Genomic DNA, 22,090 nt, shown 5'->3' with positions numbered 1-22,090 from the left:
GAAATCAAAAAGCAAAGTACTAGTACATACATTTTGGGAAAAAATAGGCAATATCCAGCTTTTCATTGAAAAGTAGTTAAGAACAGTTATTGAGTCATGTTCAGGCATAAAGATAAGTGAGATTTTATGGACAAACATAGCCTACCATTAGGGTGCAGCAAAGGAATTTCTATTGCTTTTCTTTGCATCTTTAATGCTCCTTGAACAAAACAAGCATGTACAGGGAGTATAAAATATGGACTTCTTTTCAAGAAGCACATTCTCTATTGCTTTCTATAATGCGCCAGCTGTTCTTTCTTTACCACTATAATTAAGTGTTTACTTTTGATGCAGCTGTCAAATACTTAATTTCAAAGTGACAGAAGAATGTTCCCATTTTCACACTTTGGAGAAATTATTAGAACTTACATCAGAAGTTCTTCTGACATGAATATGGAAATGGGTAATAACAGGAGAGAAAGCCTGGAAAATGATGAATTTCAGATTGAAAACAAGGTTTTCTATCACCCCCCATACTTTAGAGAGATTAGTGAGATTTATTTCCAGATGCTTCCTTCTCCTCCTCCTCCTCCACCTCCATCTACGTAGAAAGCAGAAAAGAATAGTGAGCCTCAGCTCTTAGTTTTTACACTGAACCTGGCTCTGCTTTCCTCTCAGTTCCAAAAGAAAAAGTTTGGTACAACCTTCTACTATGACTGAATGAGTTGTCCAAGGGTAAAAATGGTATTTTGCAAAAAAGGCTTAAATAAGCACTGAAATTAATGTCAGCAGGTGGATTAAATATGCACATAGATGAATGACACCTAAGTAAAGTGAAATATTCCCCGCTGCTGTTCTTGTATCTTTTATTAGCAATGTAGTAGCTTCTGTTTGTTATTAGAGCAAGACTGTTAACTGCTCCATTTAAGTACAATTATTATCCACAGGGACTCGAGAGAATGTATGTTAATGCAGAGCCTTCGCTAAGGTTATAAGGTATGTCCGGGTGTTTTTTCCCCCTCAGATATTAGCAACCAGGGGTACAGGGAGAAGAACACTCTCTTTTCTGCTTACCGAAGTCTTGTGCTGTTTGACCACTGCTAGTGTGCGGACGCAGTGGGAAAGACAGCTCAGTGCCTCCTGATTTACAGCCCAGGCGCTGTTCCCTTCCCAGAGGCTTACAGTGAGTTTTGCACATTATTTTGCATGTGAAGTCCCGCACTGCAGGGCTAAAGTGTTGTCTGAGCAGTCTATAAAAGTGAAAAGTGACACTATGCCTCGAGTGGTGTAAGCTCCACTAAAAGCTGAGCAGCTACAGCAGCATGGATCTGTCAAGTCAAACTCCAGACTTCGAGCTTTTAGCCAGCACAAAAATAGTTCAATATTTACTGAATGAATTACTCTGAGCCTTTTCCATCATTTATGGCCAGTATATTAACCCTTGCAGAATCTATCCAGAAGTTACCCTGTATTTTTATGATAATAGTATTATTTACTTAGGAATGGTTTCCTACTCATTTTACTAACAGTGCCTGTCTTGAATTTCGACACATTTTCTTTTTGGCCCAGTTTCGTCTTTTTCTAACCTGCCTTTGTTCTCACACCATTCCTTGTGACTTGTTTTCACACTCTTCATTTTGAGGATCATTACATGATGTTTATTTTCTAAACAGTCTTACTGCAATTGACTTCAAAATTATCTTAATTTGACTGCAAATGACCACAGCTGTTCTGACATCATCCTTGTGTTCTATGTAATACCTTCATACTTTATGTCAAACTGCTTTTATGTTATTTCTACCAGTGACAGCTTTAAAACTTCCATCCCAGTTGATTCAAAAGACTGCACAGTGATAGTTAATGCATCCAAGAAATTTAGATTTTATATTAACGCTTCTCTGCAAAGTAGAAATTATTTTGAAATTTGAGGTGTGGCCACCACCTCTGTTTGCAAAAATTATCTCAGTTACACTCAAGTCAGCATAACAATGACAACTGGCTCCACATCTTAACTCACAAAATGCTTCATGGGACTCAGAAGGGCAGAATCAGCAATTGTTTTCCTCTGTCTGGAGCTGCAGAAAGACACATTTAATGAAACATCTAGGCCTCCACCAACCTGGGTTAATACAGGAGACGAGATTACTACCTGGAGACCACTCTGATTTCAGCTTCAGTGCTAAACGTAGGTGACAAAGGTTCTCTCTTCTCCCTGACTTTGGGAGTAACTGATGCTTGAAAATGACTGTTTCTTAAGGGGAAACGGCAGAGGATTTTTCAAGTTTGTATGCTTTTACTCACTTGTGAAAACAGCACATCACTTCAGCTAAATCCACACAATTACACCATTATCGAGTCCAGAATTTTGAATGTGAAGTTGCTCCCACATTGCAGGAAAAATGTAAATGAAAGCAAAGACAGAGTTATTGTTTCTCCTTCCTATTCTTGTAAGAAATGTCCCTGCTATTTAAGTGGAGTAACTCCTGAATTGTAAGCTATAAAAAAGAAATTCACCATCCACTTACTTCTTAGAAGCGAGAGAACTCCCTGGAATAGGCCTTGCGGAAGTGGGTAAAGCAAATTCTGGGTGTCAGGGCAAGTACAAACAATTACTAGTCAGTACAGGGAACAGAAGGGTAGTACTCTAGTGAATGCTCAAGGCTGTACCATTTACCAGTCACCAAATGCACAGCAGCAAGCATGTAGTAGGAAACAGATGCTTCTCAGGTAGGGGTTAGTGACGGTGTGCAAGTTCTTCAGGCTGGTACAGCTGCAAAGTGAAAACAGGTAGCTTAGACTGGCCACATGACATATAGTATAGCAGCCCGGGCTCCAGTGTTTGCTGCTTCTCCCAACTTGCTGCATTAGTTTATTCCCCACCTTCATCCCCTTTCAGCTGTATCAGATGAATAACATATTCTGTCAGAGTCATAGAATCATAGAATCATAGAATCGTCAAGGTTGGAAAAGACCCTTAAGGTCATCGAGTCCAACCGTTAACCTAGCACTGCCAAGCCCATCTATACCATGTCCTCGAGCACCACATCTATCCGTTCTTTAAATACCTCCAGGGATGGAGACTCAACCACTTCCCTGGGCAGCCCGGTCCAATGCTTGACCACCCTTTTGGTGAAGAAGTTTTTCCTAATGTCTAACCTAAAATTCCCCTGGTGCAGCTTGAGGCCATTTCCTCTTGTCCTATCACTTGTTACTTGGGAGAAGAGACCGACCCCCACCTCACTACAGCCTCCTTTCAGGTACTTGTAGAGAGCAATAAGGTGTCCTCTCAGCCTCCTCTTCTCCAGGCTAAACAACCCCAGCTCCCTCAGCTGCTCCTCACAAGACTTGTGCTCCAGACCCTTCACCAGCTTCACTGCCCTTCTCTGGACACGCTCCAGCACCTCGATGTCCTTCTTGTAGTGAGGGACCCAAAACTGAACACAGGACTCGAGGTGCGGCCTCACCAGTGCCGAGTACAGGGGCACGATCACCTCCCTGGTCCTGCTGGCCACACTATTCTTGATACAGGCCAGGATGCCATTGGCCTTCTTGGCCACCTGAGCACGCTGCTGGCTCATGTTCAGACGGCTGTCAACCAACACCCCAAGCTCCTTTTCTGCCAGGCAGCTCTCCAGCCACTCCTCCCCCAGCCTGTAGCGTTGCCTGGGGTTGTTGTGACCCAAGGGCAGGACTCGGCACTGAGCCTTGTTGAATCTCATGCAGTTGGCCCCAGCCCAACGATCCAGCCTGTCCAGGTCCCTCTGCAGGGCCTTCCTACCTAAGGGGAGGAAGGTAGAGTCCTGAGCTCCGTAGGGAGTATTACTGCAACTGCGATGATACAAACTATGAACAGCACGGATCAAGCCTAACTGTGTGCAAGGGTATTGTATGTTGCATATACACCAACAGTTTAAAGAATATTTTGAACGTGGGTTGTTTCAGGGTGAGCATGCCCAAGAATCTAGTCCAGGTTAAAGTCCTCTACACCGTTCCAGCTATGCAGGGAAATACACTGGTAGCCAGCAAAGACTTCTGCATTTACTGCAAGTTACATCATTACTCTCAATAGAGACAGAACTCCCACTTCTATGGTGCACACAGTTTGTCTTTCTGATGCATCAGTACAGCGACTGTAAGATGACAGGAGATAATCGACTTCTGAAAAAATTCTGCAAAAGCGTTATGTAGTCTGGTGGTGAAGGCGCAGTGCTGACAGTCAAGTGACAGCAGTTTTACTTGACTCAGTCTCAATTTATGCTTTGATCTTTGATACATAATCCCATTCTCAACTCCCTTTTCTTCAGTTCATGTCGCAGAGTTGAAGAAGTGCTTTTACTCTGCAAGAGAACTGTATGGTTCCTTGACAGTACACCTGGGTGAATTTCGACTCGGGAGCAAAATCGGGATCTGCACTCCCAAGTCAATGCCCTCTTACTGGTGGTGATTGACACCAAGCCTCCGCTAAACCCCATTTAACCAGTAGATGGCAGAACGGGAATCTTCATTTTGGTACTGAATCTAGACTATGAAGTTCAATTAGCGTTACTGCAATTATATGAATTGAAGACTCATTTAAAGAAGGGCATTTAAGTAAATCAGTGCTAAGACCAGAAGCCGATTATAATATATTTATTAAAATATGCTGACCACATAATTTTCTTTAGAGGATGCATAATCATCTCATTAAAGAAGAGAAGCAGCAGGCCATCACTTATTTAAATAACCAGAACCCACTTTGGTATTTCTAACTGGTCTTCTGTGCTAGATTCTCTCTTTTCAGACTTGTACTACTGTTGCAGAGTGACAGTTCCAACAGCTTAAAACAGCTGGGTGTATATGACTGACAATGAAATCTGCGCATGAACTCCTTTGTGAGCTGCCAAACAAATTTATTTTCCTGTACTCAGGACAAGCTGTAGCCCATCACCTGCAAGTTACCACCTCACCAGTTCCCAAACTCGTTCACCGATGGCTTCCTGGTGTGAAACACTTTTACTGAGTGGTGAATTCGTTTGAAAATATGAATTCATATCATGCTCTGCAAAACATAGTATGTTATGTGATGTACCCTTAGGTGCTGCTTGTGGGGACACAGCACTCCAGAGCAAACCTCATCAGGGGATTTCATTATACTGCCAATAGCCAGGAAAAGCAGGAGGACACATGCAGATAGTGCTGCTGAGGGACACTTCTTTGGGAGGGCAAACAGCTCTCCGTCCCCTAGGCTGACAGCTCTAGTTTATTGTCTTCCCCCCATCCCAATCCTAGCCCAGTTCGAGACTGATTGCAGCAATCCTGTGATTGCTGCAACCTCAGTGACCAGCTGAGCCTTCATGGAGGATTACCACAACACAGAAATCTACTAACTGCTGTAGGTTGAGGCTTTGTAGGCTGTAATGAGCTGAAAGCTGCCCCTTGGGAATCCCAAGTATTTGTAACTTCTTGGTAGGATTAGAATGAGTGAAATAGTTGCGACAGTGAAGTCAGCTAGGGATTGAACAGACATGACCCACTCCCTCGACTTCTAGTACGCTGCTTGGTGAATAACCTTAAAAAACACTCTAGAAGGAATCTGAGGTTAGACCAAGCCTCTTGTAAATGGATCGCTCCAGTAAGACAGAAAGGACAAAGGACTGACACAAGTTCCTCCTCTGCTGTGAAATAATTTAATGAAAAACCCTAAAAAACAGGAAGTCACAAGCACTGGGACACTCATGACTGCAACATGAAAGGCACTGTTGTTCCGATTTGCCTCCATCTTTTTGTGCAAGAACTGAAAGTCATTTCCTTTAACGCTGATTCAGCACAATGCGTGATTGCCCAAGAAAACTGTTGGACGTCCTTGCAATCGGATCTTGAAACCAAGAACCCATTTCAGTAAACATCTTCCTTACAAACAACAGATCCAAGGTAGTACTCACCTCCTACCAGTCTTGGGAGAGAGACAAACCCACAAACTTTTAATCATCTGCTAAATAAGCCATATTATTGTAAACTTAGCCCCGCTGCGAAGAATGACAGCCTCAAATACTCGTGCTGCAAGCGCCAGCCTGTGATAACCTTCAGACAGCATTACCATAAACCCTTGAACGAACAGCCCATCTTCCAATCCCATCGTGGCCTGTGTGTCCTTACATACAACCAGCAGATGCTGCAGCAGTGCTGCCCCTCTTTCTGTGGTAAGACATCTTCCCTCCCACCCCCCCAGCCTCGGGGGCCTCCCCTCCACACAGAACAGAAAATACAAACCTTGCAGATACTCCCTGGGAGAAGTCGGAGCTGGCAAATGGATTTCCCATTTCTGTTGCTGACCTCCTATTTCACTAGTCTTTGCTCTTTGCCCAAGAGATTTTAGGTCAATCAGATTTTGCAGCAATTGCCTTGGTATCTACGTATGAAGGATTTTATTCATGATTCAAAACTCAGTGGCGCACATGGGCCTTGGAAGTCTGTTCTGTTAGACAAAACAACAAAATCACAACCCTTGTTTTTAAAAGGAAGTGACCCCAAGAGTTATTGCAGGACTTTATCTCACCAAGAGGAACATACTGAAATGCTTTTATTAACTAAACATATACAAAAATAAAAAATTCTATCAATTAATGACACATTTAAAACTCTAAGGAAAGCACTAAGAGGTTTTAGAAATTCTCTGACTTCTTATAACACCAGAGTCATCTACTGTGTTGTGGTGTCCTGAAGAAAACGTGGGCCTTCTCCTTCCACTGCCAAACAACAAATATGACTTTGTTCTGAAAATCTCAGTCTTGGGAACCTCTCTGGCAAAAGGTTTGAAAAGAACATTATGAATTAATGTCTAGTTTCATGTCCAAGTTAACCATCTGTTAAAGCAAATCATATGTTCTAAAACCTCATGCAATTCTAAAAAGAGAACTTAGTGCATGTGAATTATTCCATGACATATATATGCTGAACAGAAAACAGGCCAACCTGGAAAAGATTTTGAATGATAACTCAAAAGTACTATATTTTGTAGATGCCAGGACATTTAGAGGTATCAACTCAGAGAATAGTAGGTTAAACTACAGAGGGGCCCTAGAAGTCTTAGCTGTACCAGTAAAATCAGTAGCAGCTATGCCAAAGCCAGGATTTCAGTATTTAGTTACAAAAAAACTCTACACAATGTATCTTGTTTGCTAGACCCTGAGATCCTACCACTGATTTTCTGGGGTCTGCAAATTCCAGCGGGACAGCGTGTAGGCAGGAGGATCTGCCAGCACAGGTCAGTGTGCAGGAATCCAACCCGCAAACAACCAGGAGAGCCATCTTGGGCATTTCCTAGGTTTCATCCTTCTTCCTGAGCACAGCAAAGCACTTTCATTTACACTCTTCACATCAGCTTGCTCATCTGAGACCTGCTCCTCTGCAGCAAAGCCAGCAAGTAGCCCTGTTTGCTCTTAGCCTCTGCTTTCTTTGGGGAAAAAAACAAAACATTACTGGTCTTCTCTTCCTCCAGCTCTGACTCTCAGTGGGTAGCAAGTTTCCTAGCCACTCTCCAGGCCTCCGAGACCTTCTTCAGACTTGTAAGACACATCTGCTCTCTTTCCACACAACCCCCATGTATCTTTAACTCCCCCTTTCCTATCTATCTAATGATTTTCCTAGAATTAGATGCTTTTTAATTTACTTTATTCAGGCCCAAACCACATGCTGTTCTGTCGTGAGCATCCTGGACACTGAAAAACACTTGGCTGTGGGGGTGATGTTAATTAGGTCCTCTAGGACGCCCTGTACTCTGACATTCTTCTTCAATATTGGCGTCACGATATTGATCGTGACCAGTTTATACGTAACAGGCCGTTTTTGCCAACTGGCAGGCCAACAGCTGGGTCAGCGAGCTCTCCCCCCGGCCCCAAGAAGCAACCTGAGGTCCCTCTCCTGTGGCGCTGCCACAAGGAAGCAGTCCCGCGTGTCAGGCCGTATCCCGAGGGAGACCCCTTTTACCATGGTTCCAGGTCCCGGCCGCAGTGAGGGGGCTCTCGGACCCGCTCGGAGCCCTGCTCGGGCAGGGAGCGTGCAGGGGACTCACGGCGCCTGCAAAGCACACCACGGCCCGCGCCCCGCCTTTGGCAGTGCCCGTCCCTGCCATGGCTCGGCCCGCAGCAGCGGCCTGACCTGATCCGGCCTCGGCCCCGGTGCCGCCACCCTGCCCGCCCGGGGGCCACCCCTCCACGCAGCACGGCGCTCCCTCGCCTCGTCCCCCCCGGGGAGAGGCGCTGCCCCAGAAAGGCAGCGGCTCCCTGAGGCGCCAGCCCGGGCCAGGCCTGCGGGCAGGAACGGGAAGCCCGGCCCGCTCCGCGCCCCCGCCGGCTGCCCGCCTGCCCTCCCTGCCCCGCCGGCCGGCCGGCTGCCCTCCCTCGCTTCCCGCCTCCCCGCTCGGGCGGCCGGCCATGGCGGCCGGCCCTCAGGGCGGCGGGGCGGAGCCAGCCCACCCCCTCCCTGCCTGCGCCCGGCGGCCCCTGACGGCCAGCGGCGGCGGTCTGTTCCTCCTCGCTCCCCGGTGAGTGCGGGCCCCGGCCGCCCTGCTTCCCCCCCCGCCCCGCTGGCGGCGGCTCGGGTGCCTTGAAGGCGCTTCCCCCGCCGCGGCGCACCCTTTCCCGGGCGCCGCCGGGCCCCGTCGGCCGCGGGGGAAGGTGGCGGGGGTTGCGGGGCGCCGCTCGGGGGAGAGCTGAGGCGGGTGTGGGCCCGGGCGGAGGGCGGGGATCGGCGGCCAGGCCAGGCCAGGCCAGGCCAGGCCAGGCCAGGCCAGGCTGGCCCGGCGGCGGGGCCCGCCGGCCGCGGCTCCCGGGGTGGAGGCTGGGAGCGAGCGTTGGAGCGGCTGGGTGCTGCGGGGGGAAGGCGGCTCTGGCAGAGCAGCCCTGCGGGCGGCTTGGTGGCACCGTCCCCGGGCAGCAGCGGCAGCAGCAGCGCTGCAAGGCGGCGGGGAGCGGAGCGGAGCGGCCCGGCCGGGCCCCGGCTCTGAAACGCGGTCTGTCCGAGAGCCGGCTTTGAACCTGCTCGCACCAGGCACGGGAGTCCGCTCTTGCAGAGCTGGGAGAGGAGAACAGGTCTAGCGAGAGAAGAGCGGGAATGGAAGAGAAGTTGTGCTGCCCTGTCCTCGTCCAGGCAGAGCTTTTTCGTTAGTTTTCCTACAGGAACAGCCTTGTCTATTGGTATTTCAGTAGGATCGAAATAGTAGAGCATAGTGTGCATAGTGTAGGTAGCAGGCACACGGCAACCCTGCTGTGTTGCAAAAACAACAATAAAACTGCGGCATAAGTAGGTAAGACAGAGAAGGGATGGAAGAAAAGCATTATAAGGCGAAGCCTATATTAAGGTACCGTGACAGGTTTTAATAGTTTTGCGTTTTTGTTTTGGGTGACAAAATAATTTGTTTTGCGTTCGTGGCACAGACAGCAGATGCAGGTGCTCTGTAGCAGTAACAGTCACGGGGGTTGTAGCACAGAGGCAGGTGTTCGCCATGTAGTCTAACCTGGCTGAGGACTGTGGCTGTGGAGAAGCCTGATACCAGAATCTGGATTAGGTGTATCTATAGATTAGTCCCCGTGTATCCATCTGTTCAGCGCATTGCCACGTTTCATAACACCACCACAGTTCCCTCTTATTTTTTAACTGGAGGTTGTACTTTGATACTTGGTTTCCACCTCTAAAGCTGGGGGGGGGAGACGGAGAGGTCTGGACTTTAGTATTCTTTAGTATCAGCAGGAAACTTGGTCTAAAACAGAGGATTCTCTCTCCAAACAATTGGAATTGAATTAATATCTCTGAGCACTCAGTGCTGTTGCTATTGTTCAGACTGGCTCATTATCAATCCACAATACTGAAGTAAAGGAAGACCACCCTAGAGAAATATTAACACTGGAATGTTTATTTAGTATTGCGTTGCTTAAAAGCAATTGTGCTCCATCAGAATGTCCTAATAAACTTCTGGGGATTGTTACTTCTTCAAAGACAGTAAGAGGAATTCAGTGTGCATAGAGTAGGAAGTGCAGCTGACTCTTGTGCCCTCCAGGATCTGTGGTGCGTGTGAGGAGTTATTCGGAAAACTGTCAATACTTTACTCATCCTGGACTTTGTAAGATAGAGGGAATTCCTGGAGAGGTTTTCGGTGTATGAAGGAGTCTGCTTACTTCACAGTGCTTTGCAGAGTATGTCATGCAGACTGCTGCTGCATTGAAGACTGTAGGACTCTCAAACTGCATTTTTTTGTCATCTCACATTTGTAATTTGGCACCTTTCTTTCTCTCTGGTTCCCTTTAGCCAGAGGATAATACACTCCCACTTTGATATTATTCAGTGAAGTTTTTATAGTAATGGTGGAAAAGCTGAAACAATAATTGCAGAAAACCACGGAAGGAACGTTATTAATATTTAAATAGTAAGAATAGCAGCAAATCTCTTTTGCTAGTGTTTTCCAACATAGACTCTCACTGCAGGATTTCACCACATAATAGCTGGAAATTTTCTCCCTACTCAGAGTAATGATCCACTTAAGATCACTGGAAGGTTATGAATTGAAGAGTGGTCCCTTTCCTTCTTTTGAAACAGAGAGAAGGTAGAGAGGAGTCTTAACTTCCAGGAGTCTGCTCTGTTTGTGTGAATAGGAGGTAAGAATTTTTCAGGGTTCTTGCCCTTAGTGCTGCCTTAGGGAGTGGTTAGTTCAGAAGATTTCCTCTAGGTATTTGGCACTTCCTTGCAGGAACTGGGACATCCCACAGTTCTAGGGTCGGGGCTCCAGAAGCTTTTGAAAGAGGGTGTTTAGTTTTGGTTGGGGTTCTTTGGTTGTTTGGTTTTTTGTTTTGTTTTGTTTTGTTTTTTTTCCCCCGTAGCCTTTTTGTGGAAAACTGTTCTGAAAAAGCCAGTTGAATTAAAAACGTTTTGTGGAAATTTAATTTGCCTCCCCAGGGAGCTTGGCTAGTAAACTCTTGTAACAGCTAGTTGGAAGTGGTGAAATCTTATCAGATACACACTTGTTCTGCTTACAGACTGAAGCCATGGGTGTTTGCAAGCTGGATTCATCTACATGAAGGTTGAATAGCTGCTGAGATTGTAGGCAGCAATTTTTCTTGTGAGAAAATTAACTTTCATTATTTCCAGAGCACAAATTCAGGATTTGTCTTGAAATGGCACGAAAAGTTAGGACTTTTTCCCCACCATGCCAGATTTATTTCACAACTGTAGTAATCCTCTCATCAGTTCTTCGTCCTGAAAGGACTCCTTCCACTTACGTATCTTGGATAACTCTGAAAGAGTTCAGATGGCAAGTTGCACAAAAGGAGTTTTAGCGGTGCAGAGACAGCAGTTTACAGAGCTGGTACAACCGTAATGGCGTGAGTAGAAGGCTGATTCACAGTAATCCCATTTTGTTTCCCCTTCCCATGCACCTCTGCAGTGTTCCTTCCCCTCTTCACATGAGCCTTTTGAAATAAACAGACCAATAGTGAGATGTCTTTTAATCCTGCCTGCTGAAATTGAAACCAAATTTCAGACCAAACCTTTGTACACACTTAGAGCGCTCTCTGTATTCCAGACTTCTTGCAGCGCTTCTGTGTTAACTTATCAGTGGGAACGTGTTTCTGTGTGTTATACTGGATTTTATTTTTTTTACTAACGCTGAAAGCTGGTTCTTTGTTAAAACTGGTCCATGCTGCATATTTGTTAAGGAACAGTCTGAGACTGCTAACATAGGGGAAATGAGCAGCAAGTTTGTACAGAGATAGGAAGTAGGTTAAAGTTCAGAATTGCTCTTTCAGGGGAAAAAGAAAAAAATTCAAGGCTTTGTTTTTCAGTGTTCTGTAGCATCTGAATAAGCTTCCCTGTATGCTTGGGCAGAATACTGCTCTTTTGCTGCAGCAAAAAGAAAACTAGTCTCTACTTTTTAACTAGGACACTCTGCTGACACAGCATTCCCTTAGCACTTGTGCCTGCTTTATTAGGATCCGGATTTTGTTAACTGTAAGGCTGCGTTGCATTCCAGAGGCTGTCTGAGGATACTAGATACGTGTGCTTGCCTGGGTCACCAAAAGCTGGCGAGATGTATACGAGAGAAGTGTTTTGACTGTGCCTTAAGCAGTAAGTGAACTAACTGTGTTGAAGTGAGGGAGGAGGTAGCATTTGGCTTTCCAGAGGGATGACTTGAGGGAGTTTAATATCCACATCTTGGAACTGGGCACGCATCTAAACTTCACTTGGAGCTGGAGTTACTTTAAGACCTAAAGGTTTGATTTCACAAGCTTGATCTCTGAACTAAACCTTCGGTTCCTATATGTGCAATACAATGCTGCTAACAAAGTGAAATCATCAGAATGCTTATGACAGCCTGTGAAATATACAGGTTATAGGAATATGCACTTAGTAACCTGCCCAGTGCACTGAAAGTGTAGCACATTACGGCTCTGAATAAATAAATATTTTAGCATTGCAGTCAAAGTTTGAGGCATCAGGATAAAGCAGTAAAGTCTGCAGTCTGGAGTCCTGTTTGTGTTCCAGTGCAGAGTTCCTCTTCAGCGTTATAAAGCTGAAAGGAGCTCCCTGAACCTTTTCTTAGAGAGTGTTTAAAAATAAAACTCCTTTATGTATTACTGCATTTTCTTCCCATGTGCAATAATGGTGTAGTTTATACCAGCAGAATAGTTGCTGAGTCATCAAATTGTTAGTGGATTTGTCTTTAAAGATCTATATGTAAAGATGGACTTCTCTGTGTAACAGAGCAACACAAAGATTCTTTCTTAAATCTCTGTTAGCACTGAAATCTTGTCCCTGACTGGTTACAGTAATGCAGCACTGTATATTTTTTATATAGTGGCCTTATCTGTCACAGGTACAGTAAGTGTTAAATAGTAAGAGCTTCTATTAATCAAAACAAGAAACCTGTATTTATTGCAACAGTAGTTGTAATCATCTGTTCTGTGTGCATCCAAAAGTAATTATAGCTAGATACATTATAAAACAAGACTCTGCTTGTTCTAGTAGCAGTGTTGAACACTGTCCAAATGCTGGGGGCATTTGTGGGGGTTTTTTTGGTTTTTGGTTGTTTTTTTGCCAGGTTTTTTTTTGTTGTGGTGGTGGTGTTTTTTTCCCGGGGTAACAAAAACATTTTTCTTAGGCAACGTGGATATTTGAACTAAATTTTTTTTCTACCACACAAATATCTGTATTCAGTTTTTTTCTAAACTGACTTGAATTATGGAGAGATTTACTCACCAAAGTTTTATTATTGCAGACACCTGACTAATATTGGAGAGGTTGTCTTTCCGTATCAAAAATGCAGACTTCTGGCAGCATGCTTAACATGGATACTTTCCTACCTTGCTAGGTATACACAGAGCATGCTGCAATTCCAATAGGACTGAAGTTCCTACATGCTGGACCTGCTAAGAGATCTTTGTTCATGGCGAAGTGATCTATAACTTAGGTAAACTGGAAGTAGTCCTCAACATTTTTAATTAAAGCCCATTGCTGAGCAGAACGTAAAGCGATGAGAAGAGCTATCTAAGTTGCAGAGACTCATTTTCTGTTGGAGAACTGAGCAATAGCCCTCAGTTTAAGAAGTGCTGTTCAGCTATATATAATTCTAAGTAATGTCAGAAAATGCATGCTCAATATTGTCTTGATGGATTTAGAACTCAGTAGCCCGCTGCTCTGCTGCAGCTCCCCTTATTTCTTTTTTAGTTACTTGCTTTTGCTATTTAGAGATGCTTGTCACATACTTAGCTAAGTACAGATACACACGCATACTTACACACACAATGTCAATCGGTTGAGTGGACAAAACTAGGGGAAATAACTTGGAGGAGTAGGAGAAGGAATGATAATTGCAACGGAAGGTGGTAAGATCAGATTCAACATGGGTGGAAAATGCTGTATTTTCCAAGCAAGGCCATGAGTGTTCCCTATGTCCTCTGCCTTGTCACCGGGCAAGGGCTTTTATCATAGCAGTCCTGCCAGCTCACCTCTCCTTTTGCCAGTTTTCAGCTGGAAGTTTCTTCACAGATTTCCTGCAAGTACCGACAAGTCTGAGCCTTCCCCCTTTTCTTGATGGCTGATAAAATACCGTCTTTACTTTGGCTGACTGTAGCCTTTTCTAGCATTTCTAGCATCTGCTGGAGTGTTCAAATTAAACTGCTCCTTTGCCGAGTGTGTGCTTCCCAGTGGTGGCCGAGAATTTACCCACTCTCCAGGAAAAAGAGCTTTTATTACTTGAAATCTGTTTTAGTCAAGTTATTAGGTGTTTAGCTTTATGAATAGATGCTTAAAATGAACTCTTCCTGTTAATAACTTAGGCACCCTTGCATAGACAACAACTAAGAAACCAAAGATGGAATAAAAAAGGCAGTGGTGGAAACATATTCTCTTTCCCTGAGTGAGATTAATATGTCTGTACTAAAATGCTGAATGACTGTGCCTCTTCTGTTCCTACTTTGTGGCCTGAAGCTTAGACAGAAGTTGTCTCATCCAGAGGCTTTTTTTCTTTTTTTTTCTTTTTTGCAGGTCAAACAAAATAAATCTGTCCCTTTGGTTTGTCGTCAGGCACTTCTGTAATAAATGTGATTATTACTAATTAGGAGGCTTTTGTCAACCCTCATGTCATGTACTACAGAAAGAGCATGATTTACTGTCAACATGTATTTAAGCAGAAAAGTACTCCATGTGCTAAAGTTTTCTCTTATTCTGGGTAGTGAGAGATGAGTGGGCTCCCCTGACATGCCTAAAAAACCTAGAACAATGTTGTTGCTGGTATTGATCTGGTACAACAAATGAAGAGCAGTTATGTTTTAAAAAAATAATTTTTTTTAGCGGTGTGAAAGAGATTGTTGCTTTTCGCCTGATTAGCTGTATCCATTTTCACCTTCAGGCTCTCTGGCAGCTCTAAAGAGAGTAGAATAATGTGTTAAAGTGATGTCTAGAACAGCTCTGTTGGCTTCACATTCTCTCTTAGGTATAGTGGGAAGCTAAACAGCACACCTTTTCCCTCTCTATGGTCTGCAGGAAGAATTTCTGCAAGGGCAAAACTACAGGATATATCAGGATGCTTTCTCAATTCCATTCACTTCAGTAAAATTTCAGCTTGTTGAAATTGTTCCAAGTCACACTGCTGCTTTTACAGAGGTCTGAAGTAGAGTCCAGCACCCACAATCAGTCAAGAACATGCTTTAAATAATGCCTTAATTACTGAACTGAGTCCTTTTCCAGTAGAAGGTGTTGTGATATGACTAGTACTGTGTTTATGTTGGATACTCAGAAAAGTTACATCGACTTAAGATTTGAAATCAACACATGCAACATATGTTTAAATCTCCTGGGAATGTTCTTTTTTTTTAAAAAAAAAAAAAAAGGTTATTTTTAGTTACATACTTTAATCCTTTTTGTGGAGATCCGCATGAGTGTATTTGATTTAGTTGATGGAATTTTAAGAGAAGACAAGGAGGGAAAGAGGAGGGTACAGGCACCTTTTTGCTTCTGTCCCCTTGTGCATATTTTGTATGTAATGATCATCAAATGGTGTGGTCTTCAGGCTGCCACAGAGATCCACACGCACAGTACAGCCAGTAGGCATTTTTGCACTGATCTTTCGTTGCTAGTAAACATCTGAGCTCTCATGGTAAAAGCTGAGTTCACTGATCCGCTCAATACAGATGAAGTGAGGAATGTTGCTGTATGCAGATTTTGCTAGTGCAAATGCCTTGTTCGATTATCGTAATGTAAAACTTGTGTTGCCAGAGAAATTTGAACCCTCCTGTGTCATATCTAGGGATACAGACAGTACCGAACAGCTGTCACAGCCAAGGGCTCATTCTCTGCTCTGAAGGGCAAGTGTTTCATGAACAAAAAACAGCTTCCTTTTTTTATATTTGGAAAGTTATGAACTCGTCCAAATAAATTTGCCCCTCATGGTTAGTATCTTTCTGCACTTCTGCTTCTCTGGGAGAGAGAAAAGCCAGAAATCAGACTTTCTGTGATGGAGCGGATGTGCAGTCTGTGGGCAAGTTCAAGGCATACTCTGATATGAGATGGAGCTAAGGAGCTGCACTGATGTAACAAGGTGAGTGGAGAACAATATTGATAGTTAGGGAATGTAGATTTAAAGATGATCAGCATTAGTATGAGCCGAATTATCAGTGTTCACAGAATTGCATTAGTAGGTGCAGGAAGGGCTAAAATAAAACTATTGTTTGTCTGGTACAATTCATACAAGTCGTGCAGCCCTTTGAGAAGGTTCCAGTAACGAGATTTTGCTCCCTTTTTTTTTTTTTTCCTTTAACTCCCCAGTTGAACCATTTTCATAGATTTCAGTCAACTGAAACCCCTGGACTCTTAGGGCTGTGTCCAGAATTGCACAAGCACTAAAGAACATGCGTCTGGATAATTGGGAGAGGGGGAATAGCTTGGGCCGTTTTCCAAGGCCAGGATGAGCATGGCTTGTGTGGGTGGCTGGTGGCTGTTACCATTAGAAACCTCTTAATCTGTACTTCCTGAGGGTTACTACGTGGAATCTCATTTCAGATGTGACCTCCACGCAAACGGTTTTGAGGTTGTTAGGCAGAAGATCAAGTGCTTTCTTTGGTACGTGTGATCAGCTGTTACCGCGGTCGTGATGCACGGGCCACGGTCACTGCGTCTGACCCTGCGCGCTGCGCCAATCCCAGGCAGGCAGATGTCGGCTCCCCTGCGTGCTAGCCTGTTTGCATATTTACATTTCGGTGCCTGCAAAATGTGAATAAATATTCTGTGCTGCAATCACAAGTTAATCTGTATCTATCGCAGTGATTACTTAAAAAATGTTGGTGTACTCAGTCTGCAGAGTGTTGCTCCCTTGCATCTTTTTGGCAGATCACTAGCTTGAGTTCTGTGCTGTGGCCACTTGGTTTATAATTTACTGTCTGGAAATAGTAGTTGGTATGACTGAGGCTTCTCCGGCTCTGTGAAATTTGCTACAGCAATGCTGCAAGTTGGTATTTTTTCTAGATACTTTACTTCTTTGCAGGGATTTCTAAATGGCTTACAAGGTTGTAACAGAGTTGTTCAGATCAACATGACCAGACAGGTGAAAAGAACATGTGTTTAGGCCTTGATCACCCCACAGTTCGGCATGTTTGTGCAACACACTGATGAAAGCAAGTTTGTACTGAAGTACCTCATACTGTGAACTAAAAAAGCAGTGTTCAGGGAAGAGGGTGATGTCTGGCAAAGAAACGGTAACAAATATGTCTCATAGCATCTTGAATTGCTGCTGTGGTTTGCCAAGACACTGACTTGGATGCGAAATGTTACAGCTGCAATTTATACTTAGATGAGAATATGTGAACTGAGTGCAGTGGACTCATTATGATCATATCAAAGTATCTCCTCCTTTATCTGTCAGGGGATATCCCAGTGTTTTCTGTCTTCAGCTACCCTTAGACTTTCCCGTGAGAAGTGGATATGCATAAAATAAAGTTCTCAGCTGGGAAGGCAGAAAATAAAGCTCAACAGGAGCATAGCTGACAAGGAGAGGAAGGAAGCAGTTTATTTTGATCATGTTGAATCGTAGAAGCACAGAGTTTGCTTAGGAGAGGAATAGCTGAGTAGTTCATGCTGTTTAAAGAAGATGACACCTAAAACTTGATGGGCTTGTGTGCGGGATGGGTATCTGCAAAGCTGGGAAGAGGAATCTCAGAAAAGGACTTGTAGATAGGAATGTGAGAGGTGATATGTTTGGGGGGTGGTGGTGCTAGAAACTTCCATTGCTTTGTTTGACAGAATTCTGGACATTTTTTTCTTTTACAGTATCTTGCTGCTTTACACCCTGGACATTCCTTTGTCACCATTTCCGCTATCTCTCCATCTCAATCGAACCTCGAACTTTGTTGTTGTTTTCAAAATATGTCAAATGTGATTTGTGCTGGAATACTTTAAAAATCCCCTATAAATGTATTCTATGTAATAGTATTCCCTGAACAGTCAGTGAGACTGACAGGTGAGATAAATTAATTCACTCTTTGGCTTTGCGTTAACTGTTTTTACCAAATACTGGGCCTTTTGCATCCATTGGCACCAAACAGTCTCCAAGGCCTGTCAAAGGATGTGCATCTCACACCTTGTTGATTTTTTTGTTTGTTTGTTTGTTTGTTTGAAAAGCTGGGGCAAGGGAAGGTGATGCTACTTGAATGAAGACAGGAACAGTGCTGTGGGAAAACAACAACAGATCTGGAAATCAGGCCTGTGATTATCTCTCTTCTAAAGAAATTTTAATCGTAACTGGGAATGTTGCCAGACACTGGAAGAGAATTGTCCTTACTGTTAAACCGTTAGCTTGCTCCTTGGCATGGGTTGGCCTAAGCCAGTGCTCCCAAAAGAGCCCTGGGCAGAGTTCAGGTCTTAAGAACGTCCTAGGAACTGTTCCTTTAGGCAGTTTGCATGCAGTTAATCTTTTCTGGACACTGAGAGATGTTTCTAGAGTGAATTTAGGCTCCTCTGTGCTAGTTGGCCTTGATATTGGCAATATCTCAGGGTACTTTAACTTGTATAAGTGAACCTTAAAAGTCCTAGGTCTCAATGGAATGCTCTATCCAGTAAACCATTAGGATAGCCACAAAAAAGAAAAGATCTCAAACTAAAATGATGTTTACAATAGAGTCTGCTTTAGGTTTGGTTTTTTTTTTTTGGTGGCGACCCTAACAAATCTTTCTGAAATCAGGAGGGTTCCTTGTGTCAGGGTTTGTAATCTTAGTCTGTCATACGTTCTGGCTCAAGTAAAACTATTATGTTTTCTGGTTGTTGAATTGTTCTTGATTTTGGATGCAAATGCCTGTCTGTTTAGCTTGAGACCAGTGACACCTACTTAAGAAATGGGACCACGTTGTTGCGGTGGTTCGTGGATCACCGAGGCACAAAGGGCTGTCTAGAAGCAGCATAAAGAAGAGACTAGTGCAGACATTGAACTTCCTTTGTAAACCATGTGGCGTATCCATGTTTTTCGCAATGCTCTGATTTTCCTGCAGACCTTTTATCTCTGAGGTCGCGTTACAAGTAGATTTGTAGGGGAAAGGGTGTGACTAACACAGACTGCGCAGTACCTTTTTGTCTGCTATAGACCTTGTATGTGGGACAGATACATTGTGGGACTGCGGGACATGTACTTTGTATGCAGGACGATGTCGTGAAAATAGCTTTGATTTTTGTTTTGTGTTTTAGGGATACTAAGGGTCTTGAATAACCATGAGCAACCCTTTTGTACGGATTGTGGAGCCACTTGACCCTAAACAGCCTCTGAAGAAGTTCTTTAATCTGAGCAAATTGGAAGATGTGAGATACGGTACGTTTACAACATAAGGAAAGCATTTCATTAACATTGGTGAACAGAACCTGAAGAGACATTGCAACATTGGATGATATTTCGTCTCTGGAGAGAACCAAGAATTCAAAAGATAGTTCTTGAAAACAAAATTTTAGCAAAATTTAATTCTGGAAATTTAGAACTACAGAAATACTGGCAAGATCACAGTATTAATTTCTCAACATGCTGTGCACACAGCAGTCTTGTTTTTCTTGAGTGGATGAGGAGGACTAGGTAAAACTAAGAGCACAAGTTTTCTCATATACTGCTGTGCTACTGTGAAAGGCTGGAAAGGGCCTAACGCTGATATGACTGAATCTCCCAGAAAGATTGTTCAGCTTTAGAAAGAGTAGTCGCTAGAAAATTCTTGCTGAGGAGGCTTTTTCTTTAGTTCCTCTGACACCTCCTGGATGTACTTAGGCATCTTCTGTGTGGCACTGCTAAAAATCTTACAATCCATGCCACTTACTTAGAAAACTCATATCTGTAGCTTAGAGCTCTCTGCGTTGGATATTTTTCCTCTTTCAAAAAGGAAACAGGTGATTAAGGAGAATTCAGGAAGCAAGAGGAGGAATGTTTTCTCTGAGCATCAGCAACGCATATCCATTGCAGGCTTAGATAGTGTGTAAATGAGAAATCAATTAATGTCAGACTTGGTGTATGAAAAGCAGAGATGAGTCTTAAGAAACAGACAAATAGATGTATGGTATTACCAGTTGATCCATTACAGGATTCCAAGAGTGATAAACTCCAGATTCTTTAAAGCCAAAAGGATGGAATTCTCACTATCTAGCAGAAAAATGGAATAATTTAGCAACAGAAGGATGGGGCGCAGGGGTGGGGTGGGGGGAGGAGATTTTAAAAAAGCCAAAAAACAACAACAAAAAACCCCCAAACAACTAAAAACCCCAGATGATTCTGAATGACTGTGTCTTGAATAATAGTTGGGTTTTTTTTATGATAGCAGTAATGAGGTCTCACTGTGATTAAGTGACTTTTGTGTCTTGGGGGCCCTGTGTAGAAAGTTGGGACAAACTTGTCAAGAGATTTTTGAATGTAAATGTTCTGAGAGGAAATCAAACAGCTGTTATGACAGTGGACCAGGGGAGGAAGGACAGAGAAACTTTTTTTTTTTTTTTTCTTCACACCCATTGCTTGTAGTAAAGCTGTCAGGACTGCTCTAATAATATTTTGTGTCATCTTCTATAAGTATTTCTATCTTGAAGTAAAAGAAGATTAGCAGATGCACAGTCTTAATGCCGTTCAGTTTCATTGTCCATGTCTGGAGAAGATGAGACTCCTTAGGTCACTAAAGGTATGCTTTCCAACACGTCAGGTAGAAAATTTTGTTTTTCTAGTGGATTTATATGGCACTGTTCAGTGGCTAGAGTGAGAGGAAACTGCAGAGAAACAAGGTGAGCACAGCATGTTTTCAGAGTAGTACTGCTGTGGAGGATGGAAGACCTGTGGAAGAGAGTCCTTTCAGCAAAGATGTCTGTTGTCTCACAGGGACTGAGATAATAAATCTGCTCAAAGAATTGAGTGGAACAGGTCAGTTAGCACTGACCTCCTGACAAAGCTGGAAGCTAGAAAAGGGTGAATGATAATTTGGGATAAAGCCTTGTGAGAATACCGGGACAGCACTCGAGGACCCATCTGCTCCAGGTGTGAAACATTGCACTTGCTGACGTATGTCCTAAGGTAAAAACTGAATTTGTTTCTTGCCTCATACCCATGCAGCACGCCTGCCGTTTTCTATTCGAGTCCTCTTGGAAGCAGCAATCCGTAACTGTGATGAGTTCCTAGTGAAGAAGGGAGATGTTGAGAATATTCTCAACTGGAAAGTGGTGCAACACAAGAATGTTGAAGTGCCGTTTAAGCCTGCAAGAGTTATTCTGCAAGACTTCACGTGAGTGTGATGCTCTCCAAAGCTAGGAAGAGGGGCTCTTGAAAGTGCAGCTGTGCTCAGCTTGGGGTGGAGGGGTGAGCTGAGGGAAAAAATAGCAGTGAAATGTTTGGAAAGACCTTTTTCAGCTTTCCTGGATGTCATGTTACAGACAACACTTGAAGAGGCAAACATTCATGATAAAAGTGTTAAGTGAAGTGCTTCTGGGATGGAGAAATAAATATCTTTATGAAACTCTTCAAAACAGAAGGGAAGAAAATGGGATGGATAAATTGCATCCAAATGAGGGAATGCAGAGTTTAGAGGTTTTGGTGGTGGTGGTTGGGGGTGTGTGTGTCTCTCTCCCCCCCCCCCCCCCCCCCCACCAAGGGCTCTTGCTTTCAATTTTCTACCCTTTTCAATTCTCATTTAAAACCCACATCATTATTTTCTCTTCTGAGTCAATATTATTCCAAATGTATTTTTAAAGACTTCTCTGCTATTGAAAAAATGAATGTCTGCTTTTTCTGAGAAATGCCAGTTGAGATTCCTACCTAATGGACTCTGAAAACTGAGCCTTGTTACTGCAGTGTGGTTAGTCCCCATGTGTCAGCATGTAATAGTCCCTGGTAGATGTGGAAAGTCAATTTTCAGGTGGAACAGTAGCTTCTAACTGTTTTTAATACAGCATTTGACTTGCAAGTCCGCTGTCCTTTGTACCTTTGTCCTCTGCCTTTGTACCTTTGTCCTCTGCCTTTGTAAGAGAGCTTAATTTATCTGTGGTAAGCCCCATGCTGCAAAGCTGTCAGTTGATTTTATTTCTCAGTACAGTGAAGTATCTTAGCTGTCATACATTCTGGTTTGCATTTTCCCAATGGTTGGCCGGGTGC

The 22,090-nt window shown here is 43.7% G+C and overlaps 1 protein-coding gene across 2 annotated transcripts in view; it reads left to right on the top strand.

Moving 5' to 3' along the window:
• The first annotated feature begins 8,360 nt into the window (after positions 1–8,360).
• Positions 8,361–22,090, top strand: part of ACO1 (aconitase 1) — a 37,591-nt gene continuing 23,861 nt past the window's right edge. The window contains exons 1-3 of one of the 2 annotated variants that reach the window (XM_082335759.1): positions 8,361–8,500; positions 19,174–19,294; positions 21,056–21,224. In XM_082335759.1, the coding sequence (XP_082191885.1) occupies positions 19,198–19,294; positions 21,056–21,224 (266 nt within the window). In that variant the 5' untranslated portion in view covers positions 8,361–8,500; positions 19,174–19,197. Of the gene's footprint in view, positions 8,501–17,858; positions 17,957–19,173; positions 19,295–21,055; positions 21,225–22,090 lie in introns of those variants that run through there. The other variant, XM_082335760.1, reaches the window with a different exon arrangement.

The sequence above is a fragment of the Platalea leucorodia genome, assembly GCF_965183815.1.
Source record: "Platalea leucorodia genome assembly, chromosome: Z".
Lineage (NCBI taxonomy): Eukaryota > Metazoa > Chordata > Aves > Pelecaniformes > Threskiornithidae > Platalea > Platalea leucorodia.
Note: the sequence above shows the minus strand (reverse complement) of the source record. Positions and strands in the feature narration are given on the sequence as shown.